General features: G+C 40.4%; 2 protein-coding genes across 6 annotated transcripts in view; both read right to left on the bottom strand.

Annotated features, from left to right (window-relative positions):
• Positions 1-24,734, bottom strand: part of LOC139711016 (uncharacterized) — a 239,463-nt gene that overhangs the window by 163,806 nt on the left and 50,923 nt on the right. For 4 of the 5 annotated variants that reach the window (XM_071622933.1, XM_071622938.1, XM_071622937.1 and 1 more), the window contains exons 3-5: positions 18,670-18,928; positions 7,547-7,752; positions 2,057-2,201 (exon numbers count right to left, since the gene is read on the bottom strand). In XM_071622933.1, the coding sequence (XP_071479034.1) occupies positions 2,057-2,201; positions 7,547-7,752; positions 18,670-18,928 (610 nt within the window). The remainder of the gene's footprint in view (positions 1-2,056; positions 2,202-7,546; positions 7,753-18,669; positions 18,929-24,734) is intronic. The other variant, XM_071622936.1, reaches the window with a different exon arrangement.
• Positions 19,658-24,732, bottom strand: LOC139711011 (uncharacterized). Its single transcript, XM_071622928.1, has one exon. It carries the CDS (start codon positions 24,567-24,569, stop codon positions 23,190-23,192), a length of 1,380 nt encoding a protein of 459 aa, XP_071479029.1. The 5' UTR covers positions 24,570-24,732; the 3' UTR covers positions 19,658-23,189.

The raw sequence follows: 24,734 nt of genomic DNA, 5'->3' as shown, positions 1-24,734 counted from the left end.
TATGTGTGGGTTGGGGTATAAATATGAAAACTGCGTGGGTGTACCTGCTTAAACTAAAACTATCAATGAATGTGATTAATACCCCATCTAAAATTAAAGGAGTTAGCTCAATCCACAATAATTTTGTATATTTTTTATTGAAAAAAAATGCTGTTACCATGGCAAACCATTTTTCAACATTGAGTAAAAATGTGTTTTGCTCACTTAGAAATCATGTTTGTCACATTTGCTGCATCTCAAGTCAAATGCTCAAAAATGTGAGTGTATTAGCTGAATAAACTGGTAATTTGTATGATTTTCATAACAAGAGACCCGGGGGTCACACGCTCACCTGAGTATCGCAATTTCACCTTCCAAGCATTCTTGCACACTCTTACCTGAGAACATTGGAAACTTAGGTCTGCATATGGATCCCACCCCCCTCAACTCCACCAGGGTGGGGTAGGGGGGGCAGGCTGCCCTAGATCTGCAATGAACAAACTTGGAACTAAAGTCATCAATGTACAAACTCATGGTATTAACTTTGCTTTATCATTTCTGGTTCTAGAGTAGAAGATTTTAAATATTCCTTAATGGGGGAGGGCCCTAGGGGCCTCCCATGAGGGACATGGTGCCCATTTGAAGGAATTGAGATTCTATCCCCCTAGGGATGCTACCTGCTAAGTTTGGTCAAAATTCATCATGAGGTTTTCAAGAAGAAGATGAACATGTACAATTCAGGCTCTATTACAACTGTAGGACTTCTCCCCATCCCCTCTCCTGGGTCCCAAGGGGGGGGGGGGGGGGGTCACCCCTGCTTCCGCCAACCCCATGAACAAACTTGAAACTACAGTCATCAATGTACTAACTCATAGTATTATCTAAGCCCTATCACTTCTGATTCTAGAAAAGATTTTAAAGATTCCTTAATCTTAGGGGGCTTAGGACCCCTGGGGGCCCCCAGGTGGGCCATGGTGCCCATTTGAACAAATTGAGATCCTATCCCCTAGGTAGGGATCCTACCTGCCAAGTTTGGTGAAAATCGGTCATGGGGTTCTCAAGAAGAAGATGAAAATGTAAAAAGTTTACGCACGACGGACGACGCATGACGGACGACGCATGACGGACACCGGACAGAGAGCGATCGCAATAGCTCATCACTTGAGCCTTCGGCTCAGGTGAGCTAAAAATACTGTTACCATGGCAACACATGGTTTGACATTAAGAAAGATGAAGCTTGCACATCTACGTACTCTAGCAGTCATATGTGCAAAATTTCAAGCCAAATGATCCAGGACTGAGGGAGTTAGCAGAATCCAGTATTTTTGTATGATTTTTATTCAAAATATGATGTTACCATGGTTATGTATTCTTCAACGATGACGAAAGATGTTTGCACATCTATGTACTATAGTGGTCACATGTGCGAAATTTCAATTCAACTGCTCAAAAAACAGAGGGAGTAAGCTCAGTTCACTGGTAATTTGTATGCTTTTCCTTTAAAAAAAAATGCTGTTACCATGACAATGCATTATTCGACAATGACAATTGAGGTTTGCACTTTACATACTACAGTGGTCACATGTGCCAAAATTCAAGTTAACACTCAAAAACTAAAGGGAGTTAGTCAATCCAAATATTTTTTGTACGATTTGCATAAAAAACTGCTGTTGCTATGGCAACAGATTTCTTCACACTCACTAAATAGGTGTCTCACACAACTATACATTACACTGATCACATAGGATAATTTCAACTGAACTGCTTAAAATCCGAGAGTAGTTCGAACCATAACATTTTATGTGGTTTTTATGAAAATTTGTCACTGCCACGGCAACGCATTATGCCATACTAACAAGAAAGGTCTCTTGCGCATCTACCTTTTATAGCACTCACACATGCCACATTTGGGGTCAACTGCTCAAAGAATGAGAGCCCTCTGGCATGGGTTGGAGGGGATGGGTGCTTTCAAAATACATACTCATTCACATATCCAAACCCTACACAAGATTGATGAGCAGGTGTACTTCATGTGTGTTCAATTTAAATCAACATGGAACATGCTCACAACATTTACCGTCCAAGTCTTTGGTGTTTGACATCTTACTGTCTGACAGCTTTGAAACTTCATGAGAATCATTAGCTGTGGAGCAGGAGGCTCTAGATGTGTCTGTGTTCAAACTGTCTTCTGTCATGCTCTCCTCCTCCAGTATAGTAGTCTGCTGCAACCAAGGTGTTCAAATTAGAAAGAGAACAAAAGTTTGGACAAGTTTTGATCCTTTTTTTTGTGTGTGTATAGCTGCCAGTCTGATCCACGCAAAAATCTAGGTGTTCATTTTGACCAGATACTGTCGATGACAGATCATGTCAGTAGAGTGTGCTAGACAGCAAACCTACATCTGAGAAACATATCTCATGTTCGAAAGTATCTTACAGAAGATGCATGTAACCATGCAGTACACTCTCTAGTTCTGAGCAGGCTTGATTATGGAAATTCTCTGCTGGCAAATATGAATGTCAGTGATGTGAAAAGACTCCAAAAAGTTCAAAATCGAGCGGCTCGCCTGGTGCTTGGTGTGAAGAGAAGATCCCTGAGTGCTCCTTTACTGAAGCAGTTACACTGGCTCCCCATCAAAGAGCGTATCGATTTCAAACTAGCCCTTCTTGTCTATAAATGCATGATGAATACCGCTCCTCAATACCTATCCAACCTACTAACCACCCCTACAGCCTCCAGATATCAACTCCAGTCACAAAATGATAAGACAGTCCTACAAATCCCACAAGCAAAAACCAAAATTTTCGAACGTACATTTTCATATGCTGGATCTGTTGTCTGGAACACTCTACCAAAACAACTCCGTCTATATGATTCAGAAGAAATGTTTAGAAGGAAACTCAAGACTGAACTATTTCAATTGTAACTATGTTGTTCCTATACTTTGTGAATGTTGTTTGTTGATGTGTGTACAGCGCTTTGCACAGGTCCTGTAAAAGCGCTCAATAAGAAATAGTTATTATTATCATTATTATCCCAGCCCCAGTCAGCCTATGCGTAGTTTACTTCTTGATAACTTCCTGTAGTTTCGGCTTCTAAGACACACATGCTCCACATGGGCAAAAAATAGCATGCCCTCTTCGGATATCAAAAATGCAAACTAAGCAATAGCAAACAAATTAATACACATTGTCATAAAAAACACAAAATTAATCGAATAATTAATCATTTCTGTTCAGTTTCCCTCTGTTTGCATTCATTTCATATATTCAATAATGCCTCCAGCGACACTTGGTGGCGGAGGCACAAAAAGCTGCATCACTTCGGTGATCCATCGCATTTATCCCCGAGTTGCCAGGTTTAAGTGTGCTATACACACACGGTGCTATAGGTTTCTGGGGCGTACATTGTACTAGGGCTTTCTACAATTGTATAGACCGATTCGAGCAACTGCTCATGGAAGTGCGCCCTCTTAAGGTGACACCATAACTGGGGGCCATCCAGGCCGGGCCGGCAAGCGCTGTGCATGCGTGGAAAGGGTGCCAGCAGCAGCCAGTGCTTTTACCACTCATCGCCAGCCGGCCAGCTATCTCTGGCAGCAAACTACGCATCTGGCTTTGTGACAACTGCATTTTTTCGCTCGCTAATTGTAAAATTCACGGTCCAACAGTGATGAGCGAAATTTGAGAAAATTAAACAACTTATACTGAGTATGAGCAAATGAGCAGACAGAGACTCCAACTCTCCCGCTTTTGACGGGAGATCTCCCGCCGAAAGCCCATTTTGGCTGAATCTCCCGTTCTCCCGCTTGAATTGATTTCTTACTTAATTTAATTGTATGTTGATTACTTGAACTAGAAATGTCGCTATGGCGACTGTTGCCTCCGCCATAACGCATGATTCTCCCAATAGGTGCATAGTACAATGTCTTCACAATGTGTGATGACAGTTTCACATAACTGGCAAAATACTGAAATGGCAGGTTTGTCAGAAATATCTTGAATGTTCACTTTCCTTGAACTGGGTTTGCTATAATTGTCTAAGAGTGTAGGTACATGTATTTGGGAAATTGAGGATTTTTACTTGACTTCTGACCGACCCTTTTATAAGTTTATGCATGAGTAATTTCAAGGTATGAAGAAAGAGTGTAAATACAGTATAAAATAGATTTTTTTTTTTTTTTTTTGCATTTAAACCTGGCCTTTGACCCTCTGGCTATAAATTTCCCAAAGAATCTCAATTAGGTAATACAATTACATGTATAACATGAAGTTTTTGAAATAATAATGCAAGCATTGCATATATAGTAGTATAGCTTGAGTCAGTACATGTGTATGTACCAAGTTCCATGAAGATACATTGAACCATTTGCGAGAAAAGTGAAATTGTAACATTTTCACCTAACCTTTGACCTTTTGACCTTTGACCTTATGACATGAAACTCTCTCTGGAGAATCTTTATGCAGTAGTACATGTCTACACTAAGTTTCAAGAAAATACTTTCGGGCATTGAATTGCATGGATATGGGGGAAATAGCAACATTTTTAGCATTTGACCTTGACCTTTGACCTCTTGCCAATGTCACTAAAATCTACTCAACTAATTGCCCCATCATACATCCTTGGACCAAGTTTGGTGAAAGCCGCTTCATCCAGTTTTGAATTATCATGTAATCAGATAAATTTTAGGATTTGACCTTGATCTTTGACCTTTGACCTCTGTCCAATTTCACTCAAAAACTAATCAAGTGATTGTCCTATCATACATCATCCTCGGACAAAGTTTGGTGAAATTTGCTAGATCCAGTCTTGAGTTATCACGTAAACGGATACAATTTCATGATTTGACCTTGACCTTTGACCTTTGGCCGATTTCACCCAAATTCTAATCAAGTAATTGCCCCATCATACTTTATACTTGGACCATGTTTGGTAAAATTCCAGTCAATATTACTCAAGTTATCACGTAAACAAATGCGGACGGACGTACGTACAGACGGACAGACAACCCGAAAACATAATGCCTCCGGCACCACTTCGTGGCGGAGGCATAAAAATAAGCCTTAGATAGCACGAGAGAGTATACACACCCTAGACCGCAAGAGACTTCGCACTCGTGATGTGCGCAAGTTGGAGTCTCCCGTTTGCTAGGGGTTTCAGGCGGGAGAATCTCCAGATCAGAAGGTGCTTGGGGTTGGAGTCTCTTGTGTAGATGACATACGGCTGTAGCCAAAACTTGAAAATCAAGGTAGATATCGGTATGATCTGTGAGTGTTTGTAGACTCTGTTTCATGGCGATGACTTGAGAACTCGCGTGTAAGCCCCATATATTCACATTTGTGTAAGAGAATGAAAATCGCTGGAGAAAACTATAATGGCTAGGCGCAGGCAGACGTCTTGCGAGTAAGCCTAAACTGTTGAGAATTTAACTGATATAATGAAATACAAATGATGAATCAGAATCTTGAGCTAGATATGGCGCTATAAATTGCAACTTATCGGTTATATGAAACTTTTTTAGGCTTTACTCAGGCCAGCAGGGTAGAATCTGTCTAACGTTAGATCTTGTCTAGAATTCTAGGCAAGAGTCCAGACTAGACCTAGATCCCTATTGACTTCTAGAACCCTAAATCCTATAACATTTTCTATTGTCGCTAACTTCAGACAAGCCTAACTAAGTAAACCAAATGGAACACAGATCTAGGCGTTTCTAAACCATATTTAATAAATTAAGGTTGCCTGATGTCAACAACCAAAACTCCTACTGTTTTACTAGAAGGTATAGGTCTCAGTAACATTGCATAACATTGCGCTAACGCCTAGTATAATCTACAAAAGTGATTTTCAGATTAAATTTTCTTAATATGATTATGAAGTGGATGTTTGCCCCCATCAATGGTTTAATAAAAGTATCAAAATCAGAATTCAAATTCAGAGTTTCAGGCCAAAATTGAATAGGCATGCTATGGTCAATGCAATGCTAAACATTGAAGAAGTGAAAACAATTTACGAATTTAACGCATCTTGAAACATTTATATGCCTGTAGTGAAGACTGTAAAATGTTTGTCATAATAATATAACATAGCAAGGAAGTGTATCTAAACTTTGGAAAGTAGTGCACCAACCACAAAAAAACCAGTGAATTATCAAAATCTTTGATCTTAACTTGTCTTCTATAATGAACTTGACATATTTTACGAATATGCAGTGATAGCCTAATTAAATAGAGGATCTAGTAGGCATAGGCCTAACTCTGTTTCGAAATCTGTGCATTTTTTATACCGTTCACTTGTCTCTAATTGTATATTCATCATGCGTCAGTGGTGAATGAATTTCACACACTGCCATGCAGATTCCATTTCCGTTTCTTCTCTTATTTGCGCACCAAACAACTGCACAATATGTTTTCCTGATCCTTCCTTTGAAGTTTTCATTGTAGATCAATATGTCTGAATCACTCAATTTGTCCAAAAAAAAAAAAGAAAAAAAAAGGCATTAAAACCCCTGAAAGACTTTCGCACAGTGAGTAAACAATCACAATATTAGCGCCGCCGCGGCTGGCTAACTATGCGCGATGGGTGCACTAGGCTGCTGAGCTGACTGTAATCACACAAGTTCAACTCGCTAGGTAGGTAGCTCGCTGGAAGCCCCCCAGCTATGGCGACCGATAAAGTGCCGCTAGCGGCGGTAGGTGTACAGGTCATCGAAATTGAATCGGTCTATAGCTCAGTCAGTAGAGCACCGGGCTAGCAATTCGGAGGTCTCGGGTTCGAATCCCGATGGAATCCCAATTTCTTTGCTCATTTTTCCAGTAACAAAATTAATCTGTCACTTTAACAAACTTCTCAAAGTTTAAGCCCTGCATGGCCACACTACATAAAACTATACGCATATTTTGGCTAGACAGTGAGAAACTCCCCAAGCACGAGAACAGGAAGTTTAGCTGGTAAGCTTTCAAGAAGTTTGTAATCAGACTTTCCAAACTATGCGAAGCACAACACCAGAATGTAAAACTACCTGTAGTTTTGCATAGTCCGACTGGGACTTTTGTTGCACCACACAATCTATACAATAGTACATATAAGTGTATCAAACTATTCTTCTATTCTTTTTCATATTGAAGCATATTATTCACACACTGCTTGTCTGGCAGCGCTTGACTTAATTTTGTGTTACATGCACATATTGACCAAATTCTGGGAAAAGGAATGGAGGGTAAATATTTTCATGCAACTTGGATTGGTTGCTTCTACAGTGCACTCACGATATAAGGTACACAATTACGACGAAATTCTGGTCACAATGAAATCAAAATTCAGCACCAAAATTACCATCTATATATCTTTATACACTATATTGTTTGGTTATAATGAAATTTTGTTGTAACGAAAGAAAACCACAGGTCCCGTAAACTTTGTTATAACGGGAGTACACTGTATACAAGTAAATTTACTGTAATGATATATGGCAGTGTGACATAGGGTGTCGGTTTGCTCTCTCGTTGTTTATTTTAATAGTTGTTTGTTGCTACTTTCCAGCGTGCACGAGTTTGACACAGATATCATTACCTGGTCTCCAGCACTGAGGGGCAGTGCCCCAAGTGCCAATACTGCTGCCTTGATATCTTCCTCTTTCTTTTGCTGTCTCTCCGACAGCTTGACTACGTCACAGAAGTAGCGGGGCTTGAGCCCGAGAGATGAGAATTGTTGGTTCTCGATGCTATTGAATATTACATCAAGTGTGCGAGGGAGGATGCCTCCATCCTGAGGAATGCCTATAGTTGAGAAAAGAAATGACAGTCATTGAGCAAGTGTACTTTGTAACAATGCATTATTTCCTATGGCAAACTCTTTCTACAAAACAGATTATGACAAATTTTACATTTTGTACTTAACATAAGTAATAATCAACGGTGCTGGGCAAGACCAAGATAATGTCCCCTGAGAGTGAGAAGGCAAAATTTAATCTTTGCCCAATATTGACATGTCTGATATCATTTGAAGCTTCTGGGTTGAAGTTTCAAATTTATACAAATTTACATAAATTTCAAGGGGTTCATTTGAATAAATGAAATCTAGTGTTACGTATGGGACATTTAGAAAAATCTAGAAATGATTCTCCCAATAGGTGTATAGTACAATGTCTTCACAATGTGTGATGACAGTTTCACATAACTGACAAAATTTTGAAAAGACAGGTTTGTCAGAAATATCTTGAATGTTCACTTTCCTTGAACTGGGTTTGCTATAATTGTCTAAAGGAGTGCAGTTACACATACAATGTATTTGGGGAATTGAGGATTTCTACTTGACTTCTGACCAACCCTTTTATAAGTTTATGCATTGAGTAATTCTCAAGTTACACTGTATGAAGAAAGCGTGTAATTACAGTACAAAATAGATTTTTATTTTTTTTGCATTTAAACCTGGCCTTTAACCCTTAACCTTTGACCTTCTGGCTGGAAATTTCCCGCAGAATCTCCATTAGGTAATACATGTATACATCAAGTTTTAAAACAAATAATGCAAGCAAATCATTGCATATACTAGTATATGAGGCAAATAGTAAAATTTTGAGGAGTTGACCTCGACCTTTGACTATTGACCCATGACCCCTAAATTCCCTAGATAATCCCTGCCAGTCAGTACATGCGTATGTACCAAGTTCCATGAAAATACATCGAACCATTTGCGAGAAAAGTGTTATTGTAACATTTTCACCTAACTTTTGACCTTTGACCTTATGACATGAAACTCTCTCTGGAGAATCTTTACGCAGTAGTACATGTCTACACTAAGTTTCAAGAAAATACCTTCGGGCATTACATAGATATGGGGGAAATAGCAACATCTTTAGCATTTGACCTTGACCTTTTGACCTTTGACCTCTTGCCAATGTCACTAAAATCTACTCAACTAATTGCCCCATCATACATCATCCTTGGACCAAGTTTGGTGAAAGCTGAGCATATCCAGTTTTGAGTTATCACATAAACAGATAAATTTTTGGATTTGACCTTGATATTTGACCTTCGACCTCTGTCCGATTTCACTAAAAAACTAATCAAGTAATTGTCCCATCATACATCATGCTCGGACAAAGTTTGGTGAAATTTGCTCAATCCAGTCTTGAGTTATCGCGTAAACAAATACAATTTCATGATTTGACCTGGACCTTTGACCTTTGGCCGATTTCACCCAAAATCTAATCAAGTAATTGCCCCATCATACTTTATACCCAATACTTGGACTAAGTTTGGTAAAATTCCAGTCAATATTACTCAAGTTATCGCGTACTGTAAAAGTGGAAATTTTCGCGGTGTTGAAATTTTCACGCATTTCGCGCAACCAGAAACTAGCGCGAAAATAAAAGCACGCGAATATTTTTGTTTGCCATTTGTTCCTGTGCGTGATGTCTTGATTCCGTGGAATTAAAAACACGCGAAACTCTTCTGACACGGCCAAGCGCGAAAAATTAGTCGCGCGAAAATATCCACTTTTACAGTAAATGCGGATGGACGTACGTACGGACAACCCGAAAACATAATGCCTCCTTCACCACTTCGTGGCGGAGGCATAAAAATATTTATAGAAAGGAAAATAAGTAATGTTTGATTAATATGTGGACATAAGAGGTTCATCATATACAGTAAACCTCGCTTAAGTCGACATCGTATAAGTCGACAACTCGCTTAAGTCGACACGATAAAAAAGTCCTGATTTTTGCCTTTGTTATTCCTTGAACATTTCTGCGTCTTAGTCGACATTTATAAGACGACAACTCGCGTAAGTCGACCTGATTTTTGAGTGCCAACTGAGCTGAAGTACGTGTTAATTCCCTCGTCTAAGTCGACATAATTTTTTCGCTCAAGATCTTATCGCCACTCTCTGAAAAAGAAGTGTTTTCCCGCTCCGATTCGCAGCATTTTTACTCGGTAATTCGCTACTGACGGCGCGGTAGCGTTCGCGCCATGCGCCCACTGTCTTGTACACCAGAATAGAAAGGGCATACACTCATTTACACTGGAGTATTACATGTAGTACCTAAAGCAGTTCACTTTCCCCCTTTCTCCTTCTCGTTATTCTCAAAACGCACAAATTTTGTACACCTATAGGTCCTAGTAGAGAATCATTATCAGAACATGAAATACAGTGTAGGTGTTTCTGTTTATCCAAATGAAGTAATTCACACTTTGTGAGGGACAGTGTTAGATTTTGCTGTTTATTGGAATTTTTTATTAGGTGTAAACCAGTACAGGAAACTGGAGATTGCAGTTAAAGTGCAGTTATTGTTGTTAATGTTTAATTGAGCTGCACTCTGTTTGGATTTCATTTTGGTGGGCAATTGAATTGGGACTATAGAAGGATTAACTGTGGTAGATAACAGGGAAGGGGGTATAGCTCTTTGTGTATTGTGCCTTGTCTGTATCCACAGCTAAGGAGCTTAATAGCAGTATAAAATGTTTTGTTAGGGAATTAAGTTGGCCACCTTGGATGAGTTTTAATTGGGTCTATGTTTAACTTGGGAAATTGTGTTCCTTTGTCCTTAGTTGTTAAGGTTAGCTTTTTGAGTGTGGGAGGAGAGTTGAATTTTAGATCTCGCCAAGGACAGACATACAGTGTGTAGGGGAAGGAAATTTTCTGAAAATGATGATGAGCTGGTGCTCATCATCAATCAGTCTGAGTGTATCGTCTTCAAAGTTTGAAATATCTTGTGATCTGGTGAATATGTAACTGTGGTTACAGCAATAAAGCCGCTGAGGTCAGCTTGGAACTATATACACCAAAAGTTGAAATCTCCCTATGTTTGAGTATGTGTGCAATTGGGTGATGCCCTCCCCGCGCGTATCTCTACATTTGGTGTCAGGAGTGGGATGGGAATTACTTCAACAAGTTTTGGTGTATGTGGAGGACAAAAATAGCAAAATGTTGCTGGACATGATGTTTTGCTTGTCACAGGATGGCTGACATAGCAGGAAGGATCAGCATAGAGGACTGGAGATGATGCGGTATGTCAGACTGAGTAACTGTTTTAATTATATGCAACTCCTTCAGAAGTAACTTTATTACTGCATGGTAGCAGGATAAAGTGTCGGTCGGTGTTCCAACTCTCTGATGGGGCAAGCTGAACTTGAGGTGGAGTCAAGGAGCTGCTGATCGATGAGTCTTGAGAAGCTGGAATCAGTACCAGGATGCTCGTCAACCTTGGTATGGATGGCTCTTGGTGGCCTGGAGTCTGGACCTGATGCTGACTCGAGAGGTGACACAGGTGCTTGGGATGGAGGCAGGATTGCTGATGACGGCAGGACAGCTGGATGCCGAGATAGGATTATGCTGTACACCTGATGTCTCGAGTGGTGCCAGTTACGCCAAGATTGAAAACTTGATTATAACTGAAATTTGTATTATGCATGTTCATGGACTGAAGGACTGAGTGGACTTTATTATTTTGTTGGATATGTTCACTAATGCATGCTAGTATTCCAATTCTTGTGTCTAAGAATGCAGAGGTTAGTAAAATTGCTTCATTTTTAGTGTGTGAAGTATGTGTACTTGTTATGACTGTGTTCATTATTGTGTGAGTCACAATAATGGAGGGTTTGCAAATTGATAATTGCTCTCTGACTACATTCCGACAAGCAAAATATGAGTTTTGTAATCTCGCTCTAGGCCATGCACAATTTGAAAAGTTTAGTGGGTGTTGTGAAGATGGCACTGAAAAACCTTTTTCTAACTGGTTGGAGGGATTCAATTTCATTATTGAACCTGTCCACGTCAGTGATGATGAGAAGGCTTGGGTTTTGGTGAGCAACCTCACGGGGCCAGCAAGAGAGGAGATAATACATAGCTTGTCGAAGGAGGAACAGAGGAGTTTTAAAGCGGTAATTAAGGATCTCCGTTCATGTTTTAGTAGGGAGAATTCTCACTATTTGCAATGCTTGTTCCACAATCGTGTCCAGCATGATAATGAAGACTTAGCGGACTTCAGCAGAGCTCTCATGCATCTATATGCAAAAATAGTGGATGCTGCAGACGATGAGACAGAAGCTGCAGCGTTGGGGCAGCTGAGAGATGAAGCTCTGTCAAGTCAGTTTATCAATGGGGCACGGGATGTGAGGGAACGGGTGATGTTGAGGCGCCTGTATTTCCAAAATCGGGGCGGCCAGTTTGAAGTGTTTTGGAGGGAAGTATTGTTCATACTCTATGGTGGTCGTATGCCGGAGAGAGATGGGCTGAATGGCGTGAATGTAGATGCTAGAATACATGATGTGTTCACTGAGCTAGTCATTCAGCAGCCAGATCTCTCGGGTACAGCTACCATGGAGGTGAATGAAGAAGCATCTGCTCTTTTGAGAGAACAGTCGCAAAGTGAAGGTTGTGTTAGTGCAAGTGGGGGTGGTGCAAAATTTGATGCAGGGGGACAGGGACATGATAAGGGTGACAAATGGTTTGATGCCAAGGAGGAATTGAATGCTGGGGTGCATCTAATGGGAGAATCCTTGGACAGGGATACCATGACGGATCCCACTTTGTCACATAAATATCATGATGTCCAAGAGCATGTAAATACTTGTAGGCAGCCACTAAGCACTCCGGTAACACGCAAGTTGCGGTTGGCTTCAAAAGGGGGGAAGATTATTGATGTTGATATGGATGCCACTATCTTTGTGATGACTGAGGTGCACATACCTCAGAATAATGTATGGGATCATGTAAATGTTCAGAGAATAGTTTGGGGTCCCTGGGAGTCAAATTGGAGACCAGATTGTGTTAAATGTCTTCTGGCTGCAGGATAGATTTATTTTCCATTATCATCATTGGTAAATCAGTTTGGTTGTTAATTGAGAATTTGATATGCTCATCTGGATATCTTTTTGTTGCAGTCAAACAAGATTTGACTTTTAATGTAAATTTGTGTTGAGAGCACAAAACTTTGACACTGAGATAAGAAAAGAAAGGTTTTGAGTAGTTATGCAACTTCATCAGTTAAGTAAAATGATAATGCTAGTTTCAAACATGTTTTAATGATGAAGTGTGTGCTTTGAGAATGATAGATATTTCTCACGGTGTTACAGTCTCACTGCAAGTGAGTGTATGTTGTAGATTATTTTGTTCTGAATATAGCCCTGTTAATTAAGGCTATTTTGTTGTTAGTATGGATGATAATTCTGTTAGTAGAAATCCAATTTTCCTAAATAGATGTGGATTGCTTGGTGAATGCATTATGGGGTTCTTATCATCTGAATATTATACACGAAACTAAGGTAATCCCTTGGTAGTGAAGTATATTTTGATTAAATTATTTCACAAATGAATGTGTAAGTTGTAACAAGGGATGTAAACAGGGTAGAAGGAGAAGAAAGCTCCAGTTGTTTGTATTAATCGAATTCTTTACCATTTGTTCAATTGAATGTGTTTAGAAGAAATGTAGTGGTTTCCTGGAATTATTATTTTCATGATGAAAATTGGTACGACAAAATCGGGATGTTAAAAGGATTCGCTAATGGAAAAAAGATTAATACAATGATTCGGTCCTTAGTTAAATACAGTATACAGACCGTCCTGACAAGATAAGATTAGTATGCATGTATTTGGTGTTTAAAGGATCGATGTGCATTTGAATGAATATGATCATTTGTGAATAACTGCATTATATCCTCAAAACAAATGAAGTTTGTCCAGTGTTTAAGGGTAAAGGTGTAGCAGTTGTGCAGTATTTGTGCTTTTTATGTGTTGATTGGTTGGTTATTGGGCTAGGCTAGAGCCATAATTTGGGGAGAATGCTATAAATGCTAAGTGAGTATTGTAAAAACTGGCAGGTGAAATCTAGCATTAGCACCTTGCAAAATAGGTTGGATTGAGATGAATTAATGTATTTGTGGTAAAATGACATTAATTGGGGGGGGGGGGGGGGAACTTGAAGTAATTCACACTTTGTGAGAGACACAGTGTTAGATTTTGCTGTTTATTGGAATTTTTTATTAGGTGTAAACCAGTACAGGAAACTGGAGATTGCAGTTAAAGTGCAGTTATTGTTGTTAATGTTTAATTGAGCTGCACTCTGTTTGGATTTCATTTTGGTGGGCAATTGAATTGGGACTATAGAAGGATTAACTGTGGTAGATAACAGGGAAGGGGGTATAGCTCTTTGTGTATTGTGCCTTCTCTGTATCCACAGCTAAGGAGCTTAATAGCAGTATAAAATGTTTTGTTAGGGAATTAAGTTGGCCACCTTGGATGAGTTTTAATTGGGTCTATGTTTAACTTGGGAAATTGTGTTCCTTTGTCCTTAGTTGTTGAGGTTAGCTTTTTGAGTGTGGGAGGAGAGTTGAATTTTAGATCTCGCCAAGGACAGACATACAGTATGTACGGGAAGGAAATTTTCTGAAAATGATGATGAGCTGGTGCTCATCATCAATCAGTCCGAGTGTATCGTCTTCAAAGTTTGAAATATCGTGTGATCTGGTGAATATGTAACTGTGGTTACAGCAATAAAGCCGCTGAGGTCAGCTTGGAACTATACACCAAAAGTTGAAATCTCCCTATGTTTGAGTATGTGTGCAATTGGGTGATGCCCTTCCCGCGCGTATCTCTACACAAATATTCTAACGTTGATTTCCGAAGCGGTATTAGAAACCTGGGCCCATTTTTAGAAAATTAATTAAAATGCAACTACATGTAATTAAGTGCAACTAAAAATCAAATGCAAGTGTGTCAAATCACGAGCAACTTTGCACATAAACGCAAGTGCGTTGCTGAAAAGGCTTGCGTTTGATTATGAAACTAGAAAATAGTTGTACGAACCTGAAACTCAATTGCGTTTGAACACAACTCTAAAAATCAAATGAAGTCCATCAAATCACGCGCAACGCTGTATTCAAACGCAAGAGCGCTGCAGAGAAGACTTGCAGGATTTGTACAAAACTATAAGAAACTGCGTTTAAACGCACTAAACATCTACGGAAGTGCGTTATTGTTGAAAAGACTTGCATCATTTTTTATTTCGTACGCAAAATTAAAAATCAAACGCAACCCCGAAAATCAACTGCAAGTCCATCAAATCGCACGGAACGCTGAAAAGACGTGCGTTTGATAATCATACGAAACAAGAAAATTGTAGGGAACTTTTTTCAAAACTCAATTGCGTTTAAACGCAACTCTAAAAATCAAAGGCAAATCCATCGAATCACACGCAACGCTGTATTAAACGCAAGAGCGTTGCAGAGAAGACTTGCAGTTTTTGTACAAAACTATATAAGAAACTGCGTTTAAACGCATCTCTAAACATCTACGGAAGTGCGTTATTGTTGAAAATAAAAGACTTGCATTATTTTTTATTTCGTACGCAAAATTAAAAATTAAACGCAACCCCCGAAAATCAAATGCAAGCCCATCAAATCACACGGAACGCTGAAAAGACTTGCGTTTGATAATCATCGGAAACTAGAAAATTGCGTTTCAACGCAATTCTAAAGATCAAATGCAAGTCCATCAAATCACAAGCAACGCTGTATTTAAAACGCAAGAGCGTTGCAGAAAAGACTTGCGGTTTTTTGAGGAAACTATAATAGAAACTGCGTTTAAACGCATAAAAATCTATACGGAAGTGTGTTATTGAAGAAAAGACTTGTATTATTTTTCATTTCGTAACGGAACTTTCGCCGTAACCGAACTTAGTTTGCACTAGCAGGGGAAAGACATCGCAACATTTACACGTTCAAACTACCGAAACGCATTCTGTTTCACGAAATGTCAATGAAAAAAACAGTAGCAAATTATTGTTACAGTTCGCTATGCCCAGGGTTTAAATCTCAATCCAAAGTTAAATTAGTCCGACGATGGAAAGAGATTTGTTTTTACGAAGGTTAGTAATCCGAAAGATGTCGTTTTCGGATTTACAAACTTGTCCTCTTCTTTTTATTTCAAACTGGCCCGCACCGTACAGAGCGGTAATGTTGCGAATCGGAGCACGAGAATAATTCATTTTCAGAGTATGGCAATAGAAATTTAATATGGTGACTTAGGGAAGGAAAATCACAATCCTATTTCAACTCAGTCGGCACTGAAAAATCATCTCGACAGAATCATACGAGAATTCACACGCATATCTTCGCAGCAACGCACTTAAATTTAAATCGCAAAGTTGCATGCAATTTGGGGAATATGCGTTTGATTTTTCAAATCAAATTTAAAACGCACAGTGTCTAGAAACAGGCCCATGCAGGTTTCCGATTCCGCTCTCTAAAAATCTCTCTAGAGATTTGGGAATTGTGCGTTGTCGTTACTAATCCGCGCGAGATTTATGCATGAACTAAAACATATTACTGTTTCTAATGTCAGTAGGTATGTTTCGGCGGCAAAAGGAGTAAGATCTGGGTAGCGATCCCCATCGTGATCGTACTCTGTATAGGGGAAATTAGTTTTCATATCTAAGTCGACAAAATGTTGACTTACGTGTAAGTCGACTTTCGCGTAAGTCGACATGTTTTTCTCAGTCCCGATTATGTTGACTTACGCGAGGTTGACTGTAGTTTGCCTCGGTATGAAAATTTAGGGATTATGCAATTAATTATGCAAATGAGGTCATGCCCTATTATGAGATGTCCCAAATGCAACAAATTTGGGAATTTTTTTTTTTTTTTTAGGTTTTTTTTCTAGAATTACTCAGGATGTTGGAGTGCTGTTCTGGGAAGTTTTAGTTTATTGTTTAACTAGATATATCGCTACGGCGACTGATACTATGCCTCCGCCATAATGCATGGTTCTCCTTTATAGGTCTATAGTACAATGTCTTGACAATGTGTGATGACAGTTTCACACAAATGGCAAAATATTAAAATGACAGTTTTGCCACAAATGTGCTGAATGTTCACTTTCCTAGAACTAGGTTCAATTGGATGAGTGATTAAAATGTCAGAGCGCAGGTATTTGGGGAACTGATGATTTTTACTTGACTTTTGATCCTTTTATAAGTTTATGCATTGAGTAATTTTCAAGGTATTGAGAAAAAATAATTTCAGTATCAAATGGGAAAATAGCATTATCTAAACCTGGCCTTTGACCTTTGACCACACAGTTCCAAAGAGAATCACTGTTAGGTTGAACATGCATAAATATGTAAGTTTCATGATGATACCTTGAGTTACTTTTGAGATATGGAAGAAAAAGTGCAATTCAGCACTTTCACTTGACCTTTGACCTTTTGGCAAGAAACTTCCCACAAAATATACATTGGGTAATACATGCATACATCAAGTTAAAAAAAAAAAAAACCTTCCGCCATTGCAAAAATATAAGGAAAGGAGTGATATTTTGAGGAGTTGACCTTGACGTTTGACCCCCTGACCTTTGAACCATGACCCCCCAACTTCCCTAGATAATCACTGCTCATTGGAACAAGCATATATACTAAGTTCCATGAAGATATCTTGAACCATTTGCGAGTTATGGAGAAAAACATGAATTTTCAACCTTTTTTTCACAAAATAACCTGTGACCTTTGACCTTTGACCCTGTGACCCTAAAATCCAAACAAAGTATTATCTTCCCCCCCCCCCCCAGGATATACCCTCATACCAACTTTGATGTAAAACCACCACACGGTTCTTGAGATATCGACAAAAACAAAACGGGACGGAGGTACGGACGGACGGACGACCCGAACAAGTAATGCTTCCGGCCACTTCGTTGGCAGAGGCATAAAAAAGTTAAATAGCATAGAAAGCTTTTGCTTGTAATTCCCACATAATCTGCACAAGAAAAAAGATTTAAAAAGGCCGGATTGCAATTCCTATCATGTAAAAAGTGCCAATTAACAGTGCAAGAGCACAGTTGGCAGACACACAATTGCACACAAGGATCAAGCTTGAACCTTTTAGTTTGTGAAGTGACAAGATGAAATGACAAGATGAAGAAATAATCCCAGGCGTTTTATTTCCTCACCAGAAGGGTTATTTTCTAAGCAATTCCAGACAAATTATGCAGACTGCAGTCCAAACTTTGCCATTACGCAGTAAGACATAGCGCATGCTGTCATCTTTGAGCTTCGTCAGCTTCTACTCATGAATACACTTACACTGTACCACCACTTCAGCGTGATATGAGTGTCACCTTCCCTGTGTCCACTCTCCTTCTTTGTGCATATATGTATGCATACATGCAGTGTGTGGGTTTGTGTGTGACAGACAGCATAAGAAAGAGGCATGAATATGAGAAAAATGTGTTTGTACTATCGTCGCAATCAGTGTTGTGGTAATGTTCATATAGTTTACATGTTAAACAGATACAAAGTTAGCAGTGCTGCCTCTTTTCTGCATTGATAGGGTCATATTAGACATCGTGATCCCCTATAAAATGGCTATTTCGTGGATCAAATGAATGAACGTTTGTTCTGATGATGTATTTGCCAAAATTATGAGAATAGTAGTTGGTCTTTTTTATCGCCATTTCGTGTCTGCATGTCATAGCGTGCATGTTCTTGTTGCTGTGGTTATCAGTGGGTTTGAAAACTGAGCATGGTTTAGTGTAATGCCCACATACTGAGATTCATGTTGTGTGGTTTGCACGGGCTATACTAGCCACCGCTTAAGCGGGAGAAAAACTTGTGTCCGACCTCTCCCGATTAAGCTGTGAGCACTGTATCACACATAGTGTTTTTTCTTTATTCTTGTATTTATAATGTACACGCTTACCTTGAATGGTGTATGTTTTGCCAGCATTGGTGACTCCATATGTAAAGACAAGGCAATTCTGACCATCAATAAAGTCCTTGACGGTGCCAAGCATTGTCTCATCAAAGAACATCTTCTGGCTGGTATGCTCATCAAATATCTTTGAAAAAGTAAACTTGTGGTTCATGTGGCCCAGACCACGCTGGCTGGTCTTAAAGGCAAAGCTGCCAGATGGTGCTCGCATCAGGAGGGTTGTTGAGTTCTCTAGGTTTAGACATTCCTGGAAAACAGAACATACAATTATACAAGTATACATACCCTTGTACAGTAAACCTCACTTGAGGCAACACACACCAGACCACAGATAATTTGTTGACTACAGTCAATCAATGTTGACTTTATACAACGTACAAAGGCATTACAAACAGTTAGCGGTGTATTTAGTTGCTTTTAGTTATTGACAAACATTATGTACAAATTGTACAGCTGTACCATATAGTGCAAAAATTGACTGTTGGTGTTCCACTCATGGAGTGTATAATTTGATCTTTGAACTATTTTTTTCTTTTTTTTTCTACAAGTAAGTTACGATGACATCCTGTCTTTATGAATATCTTTATCAAACAAATGTGTTTTAACAAGGAAAAGTAGAAATCACACGGTGCGTAAGATGTCCCCGCCAGAAGTAGCATTTTGTAGCAAAATGTACAATATAGGTCAAAAATCAAGGTTAAAGGTCAAAATTCTGTGTAAAAGTTTTGAAGCCCTCACCTAGTGCCATCACATAAAGCAAAAGGGAATCGAAATCAGGTTAGAAATGGCGAAGGAGTAGCATTTTGTAGCCAATGTACAATAAAGTTTAAAAATCAAGGTCAAAGGTCAAAATTATGTGTAGAAGTTTTGAATCCCTCACCTAGTGCCATCACATAAAGCAAACGGAATCGAAATCGGGTTAGAAATGGCGAAGGAGTAGCATTTTGTAGCAAAATGTACAATACAGGTCAAAAATCAAGGTCAAAGGTCAAAGAAGTCAAAGGTCAACATTCTGAGTAGAAGTTTTGAAGCCCTCACCTAGTGCCATCACATGAAGCAAACGGAATCGAAATCGGGTTAGTAATGGTGAAGGAGTAGCATTTTGTAGCAAAATAGGAAGATTAAATGAGAACTTACCTGTTTGAAATTTAATCTTGATTTTATAAGTAAGTCGTAGAGAAGAGACTACATGTCTCATCGGGTGTAATATGAGATCCCGCTGGTCACGTGTGTGGCAATTTTTTAAAGCTGTACGAGACTACAGGATATATTGATAGGAAGATGAAGATGTTGAGAACTTTACCTGCATAAGGCTACGTAAGTCGCAGGGTGGGAAGAGGAGGGATGTAGTCTCTTCTCTACGACTTACTTATAAAATCAAGATTAAATTTCAAACAGGTAAGTTCTCATTTAATCTTCCTATTTTATTACGTAAGTCTCCGATCGAGACTACATGTCTCATCGGGTGTAATATGAGATTTCAAAGCCCTGTAGTCACGTACAGAACAATACATCTGTAAGCCATCAACGGCATCACTACAGACAGACATACCTGTGCACTCTGTGCAGACTGCCATTCCATATGCAGACTGAAGTTGCCAAGTCACATTTTCAGTAAAGCCTGGGCAAATTGGTTAGTATCTTGTAAGGGCTTGCAATAAAACTTGCGGAATGTCTTCTCAGCCACCCATCCAGCCCTTGAGAGGATTTCTGACACAGGCACCTCACTCCTTTGTGCTGTTGACGTAGAGGCCGCCCTTGTGGAGTGAGCACTGAAGATCTGTGTATCGACACCAGCGTCATGTAGGACAGTCTTAATCCAACGTGCAATTGTTTGCTTTGATGCACGACGGTGAGGCTTCTTATAAGCTACTAACAAATGTCTCTCCATCCCTCTTAGATTCTGTGTCCGCTGCACATACTCTTTCATATAATTCACTATGCACAATCTCCTATCTGGAGGGTACGCATTTAGTGTGACACTGAATCCCGTATTTCCAGGCTTGTTTTGTTTCAGTGTGTTCTCAAAAGAAATCTCAACAGATGATTTTTTCCACCTCATCCTGTCCAGGTGGATAACATGAAGAGACTGCACCCTTTGTGCAGAAACAAGTGCTATCAGCATAGTCAATTTCTGAGTAAGTTGCTTCAGATTAAGTGCCTTGGATGGAGACAGCTTTCTGAGGTAGTCCAAGACGACTTTAACATCCCAGATAGAAGAGTAGCGAGGAGCAGGCGGCTTTAAATGAAAAACTCCTTTCATAAACCTATTTACAAGTGGGTGCGACCCAAGAGGCTGTCGTCCACCATCAACTATGAGAAACGTGGAAAGGGCACTCCTGGCTGTATTCAGGCTACTGTATCCAACTTTTTCTTTGTCTAACATATTTGTAAGAAATGCAAGGACATCACAAACTTGGACATTCAAATAATTAATGTGTCTCTCTGCACAAAATCTTTTCCATTTTCTGATGTACACCTGGTACTGTGCTTTAGTGGATCCTTTCCACGACGCAGCTATGATGTCTATTGTCCTTTGTGTGAGGCCCTGCTCTGCGTAAAGTCCCTTCCAAGCCTGCAACATAATAGAGACAAGTGATTATTCAAAGGATGTGGGGTGCCTGAAACTGGTTGACATAATAATGTCTTACTCTTTCGAATTAACATGGGTTCCTCAACCAGCATACTCTTAAGGATAGGGTACCAAACCTGTGTTGGCCAATTGGGCACCACTAAAATCCCACATGCCTCATCCTTCTGAATTTTCTGCAAGCACATTGGCACTAGATTGAATGGGGGAAAGGCATAAAACTCCCACTGACTCCAATCAACTGTGAAGGCATCTACTGCCCAGGCCTCTGGTTCAGGCCTCCAAGAAATATATCGGTCTACCTGTTTATTTAGGCGGGAGGCAAACATGTCAATTTCAGGCACACCAAATCTCCTGATTATTCGTTGAAATATGCTCTTATTCAACATCCATTCTGTGCTGTCCGAGAATTTTCGAGACATGCGATCTGCTTCAATATTCAATCGCCCAGGTAGGTGAGCAGCTGTAAGCCAGATGTCCTTACTAATACACCATTCCCAAATATCAATGGCCATTTGATTACATTCAGGAGATTTTGTGCCACCCATATTGTTCAGATATGCGACAGCCGTTATGTTATCTGCTCTAACAAGTACATGATTGCTCCTTTTCTCTGAGCAAAAGGCTTTTAGCCCATGACTAACTGCTACCATTTCTAGCAGGTTAATTTTATTCTGATTTGCCTCTTTCAACTCATCACTATTCCATCTGCCACCTGTTGAAGTGCACAGATTTGTTGCCCCCCAGCCTTTACCACTGGCATCTGTGTGGATTTCCACATCTGGTTTTGCCCTCTGCATTGGGCTAAACTGTGACTCAAGGTTCCATATCCACCACTGAATTTCATGGATGCTTTCTCTTGACAAGGTCATATGCCTATCGAAATGTCCCTTGTTCCTTGCAAGGGCAAGAATCTTGTCTTTCTCTAAGGCTCTATAATAGAGAGGGCCATATTGTACTGCTGGGAATGATGCCACTAGTTGTCCAATAACCTTTGCAACTGTTCTGATAACAGGTTTCTCAGTAGCCAACAGTTCTTTACAAGACTGCTTTATGTTCTCCTGTTTTTCTTTTGGAAGCCTAACACTCATATCCAGAGTGTTCAGATTGAAACCCAGAAAGGTAATCTCATGAGTAGGCTCTAAAACTGATTTTTCAGGGTGAACAATAAACCCCAAATTTGATAGCAACTTAGTAGTTGCGCTCACTGCTGCCTGCATTTCCTCGGCAGTTTTTGCAATGATAAGTGTATCATCTAGATATGCAATTACAATGTGGCCCTGCTCCCTGAGCGTTGCCAAAACAGGCTTTAGCAGTTTTGTAAAGAGCCTTGGTGCTGAACTAAGCCCATTGGGAAGTGCTTGAAATTGCCATAACCTTCCCTGCCATGTAAATCTCAGGAATTTTCGAGAATCTGGGTGGATAGGAACCGTGAAGTATGCGTCTCGGAGATTGACTGAAGCTAAATAATCTCCCGGAGAAATAAGCGGTAGAGCTGTCTTGATATTATCCATCTTAAAATGCTGATACAAAATACTCTTGTTTAATTCTGTCAAATCCAAGATGACCCTGAGGCCGCCATTCTTCTTTGGCCTTGTGAAAATATTTGATATGAATTCCCCTTCTACATGTTCACATGCTTCTATGACATTTTTCTCAACCAGCTTGTTGATTTCTTCCTGAATCGAGGCCATTTCCTCAGAATTTCTTTTGAATTCATGAAGGGGTTTTTCCCTACAAGGGGGATATTTAGCTGGGTCAAATTCAAGCTTGTAGCCCTGTACAGCTTGCAAAATATATGTATCAGATGTAAGCTCTCCCCAGTTGTGCATATGTAGCTTCAGTCGACCTCCGACTGCAATATCATTGACATTAGATGTTATTGTCTCCCTTACCTCATCACTGTTTGGGAGTTGTTCTATTTCATCCTGCCCTGCCCTTGGCCGAGCTTCCGGTACTGTGGGGCTTGGCGTCCCTCTCGAGACGCTGTCGGGGTAAACGTATGGGGAGCTTGTGGGGTCCTCTTCCTCCACTGGTTTCGTTGGCCTAAAAAAGGCCTAGATGTGCTCCCTGACGAATCCGCGTAGGATGTCCGCGACACCCAACCAGCTTCCTTGTATCTGCGTTGAGACCCTTGGCTTGGGTAGGGGTGATAGGCCGGCTTGGGTCTTTTAAACCCGCCTCTCATCACTCCGGCCGCCGCTTTGTGCTGGTCTTGCAAGTCCTTTACTTGCTTGCCCAAGTCATCCCCAAAGAGATACTTGGTTACAGGGTTTGTTGGTTTGCAGAGATGAGTAAATTTCGCGTTCAGATCCGGCTTGATCAATTCTTTACGAAGAGCATTCATCTCAAAGTTTGCGTTGCACAACAAAGCTAGAACGTCTTGCTGTTCGGGAGATATGTTGCTTGGATCAAGCAGGCTGACATAAGCCGAGATACCTCTTGTTAGGGATTTTTGGACCCTCTGAAGTTTCACATCCTTCGTACGAACAGGGGCAGAGAGGTTGTCCCAGATCGTCTGATTCACTTTCGGGGTGTCGATCCCTCGACAGTTCGACGGCACTGGGTATTTGCTACTTGTCTCATCGAGCACTTTCTCTTCCAGATGATGGCTCATCAAGTAGTTGACAGAGCTTGCTAGCTCCTCATCAAGAGGCTGTCCAATATCTGATGCCACCGCAAATTTAGCAGCAAAAGCTGGTACTGTCTGTGCTTCTGCCCTATCCACGCACGACTCCAGCTCTGAGCTATGCCCTGCACTCAAGGCATGCACCATGTCATCATCCTCAACATCCATTTCTTCTGTATGTGCCAAGTCATAATCTGCACTAACGCTAGAAGTTGAAGCAGAGGCTGAATCACTTCCACTGCGATCAATATGTCGGTCTGGCTGTGCATGTCCCATGCCTGCCACCCCTTCCCTTTTACTGGGAAGAGCCTCCATGAACTGACAGAGCAAGCCTTCGAGTCTATCAAGACGACTGTTTACGGTCCCAAAGTTATCATTTGTCAACTTTGACGAGTTGGATTTTGTAGCAATCCGAGGCCGAGTCGCCGCTACCGCCGCGCGGTCGCCAGCCTCCATCACCGCCGGTACTCCCCGTCCACGGCCCGTGTTGGCAGCCGTACCTTTCGCTGCCGCTGCGCGGTCAGCTTGGCTAGCACTCACCGCCTGTTGTGACTCCATTGCTGCTTTGTTTTCGCCCGAAGATTCTGCCGCTGCGCGGTCAGTTTTCTTCTCTTTGTTTTCTTTTTCCGCGGCCACGCCAGCGGATCTTCTATCCTTCTGTTCTTTCATTATTCTGATAAGTCCGAAAGGAAGAATTTCCGCGAAATTCTTGAATATTCGAGGGTTGTGAAAAATCCTTTTCACACACACAAAACGCGCCAACGAATTGCCACACACGTGACCAGCGGGATCTCATATTACACCCGATGAGACATGTAGTCTCGATCGGAGACT

The sequence above is a fragment of the Diadema antillarum genome, unplaced genomic scaffold (assembly GCF_040938485.1).
Source record: "Diadema antillarum isolate AM-2024a unplaced genomic scaffold, OU_Dant_1.0 seq00001602_RagTag, whole genome shotgun sequence".
Classification (NCBI taxonomy): Eukaryota; Metazoa; Echinodermata; class Echinoidea; order Diadematoida; family Diadematidae; genus Diadema; species Diadema antillarum.
Note: the sequence above shows the minus strand (reverse complement) of the source record. Positions and strands in the feature narration are given on the sequence as shown.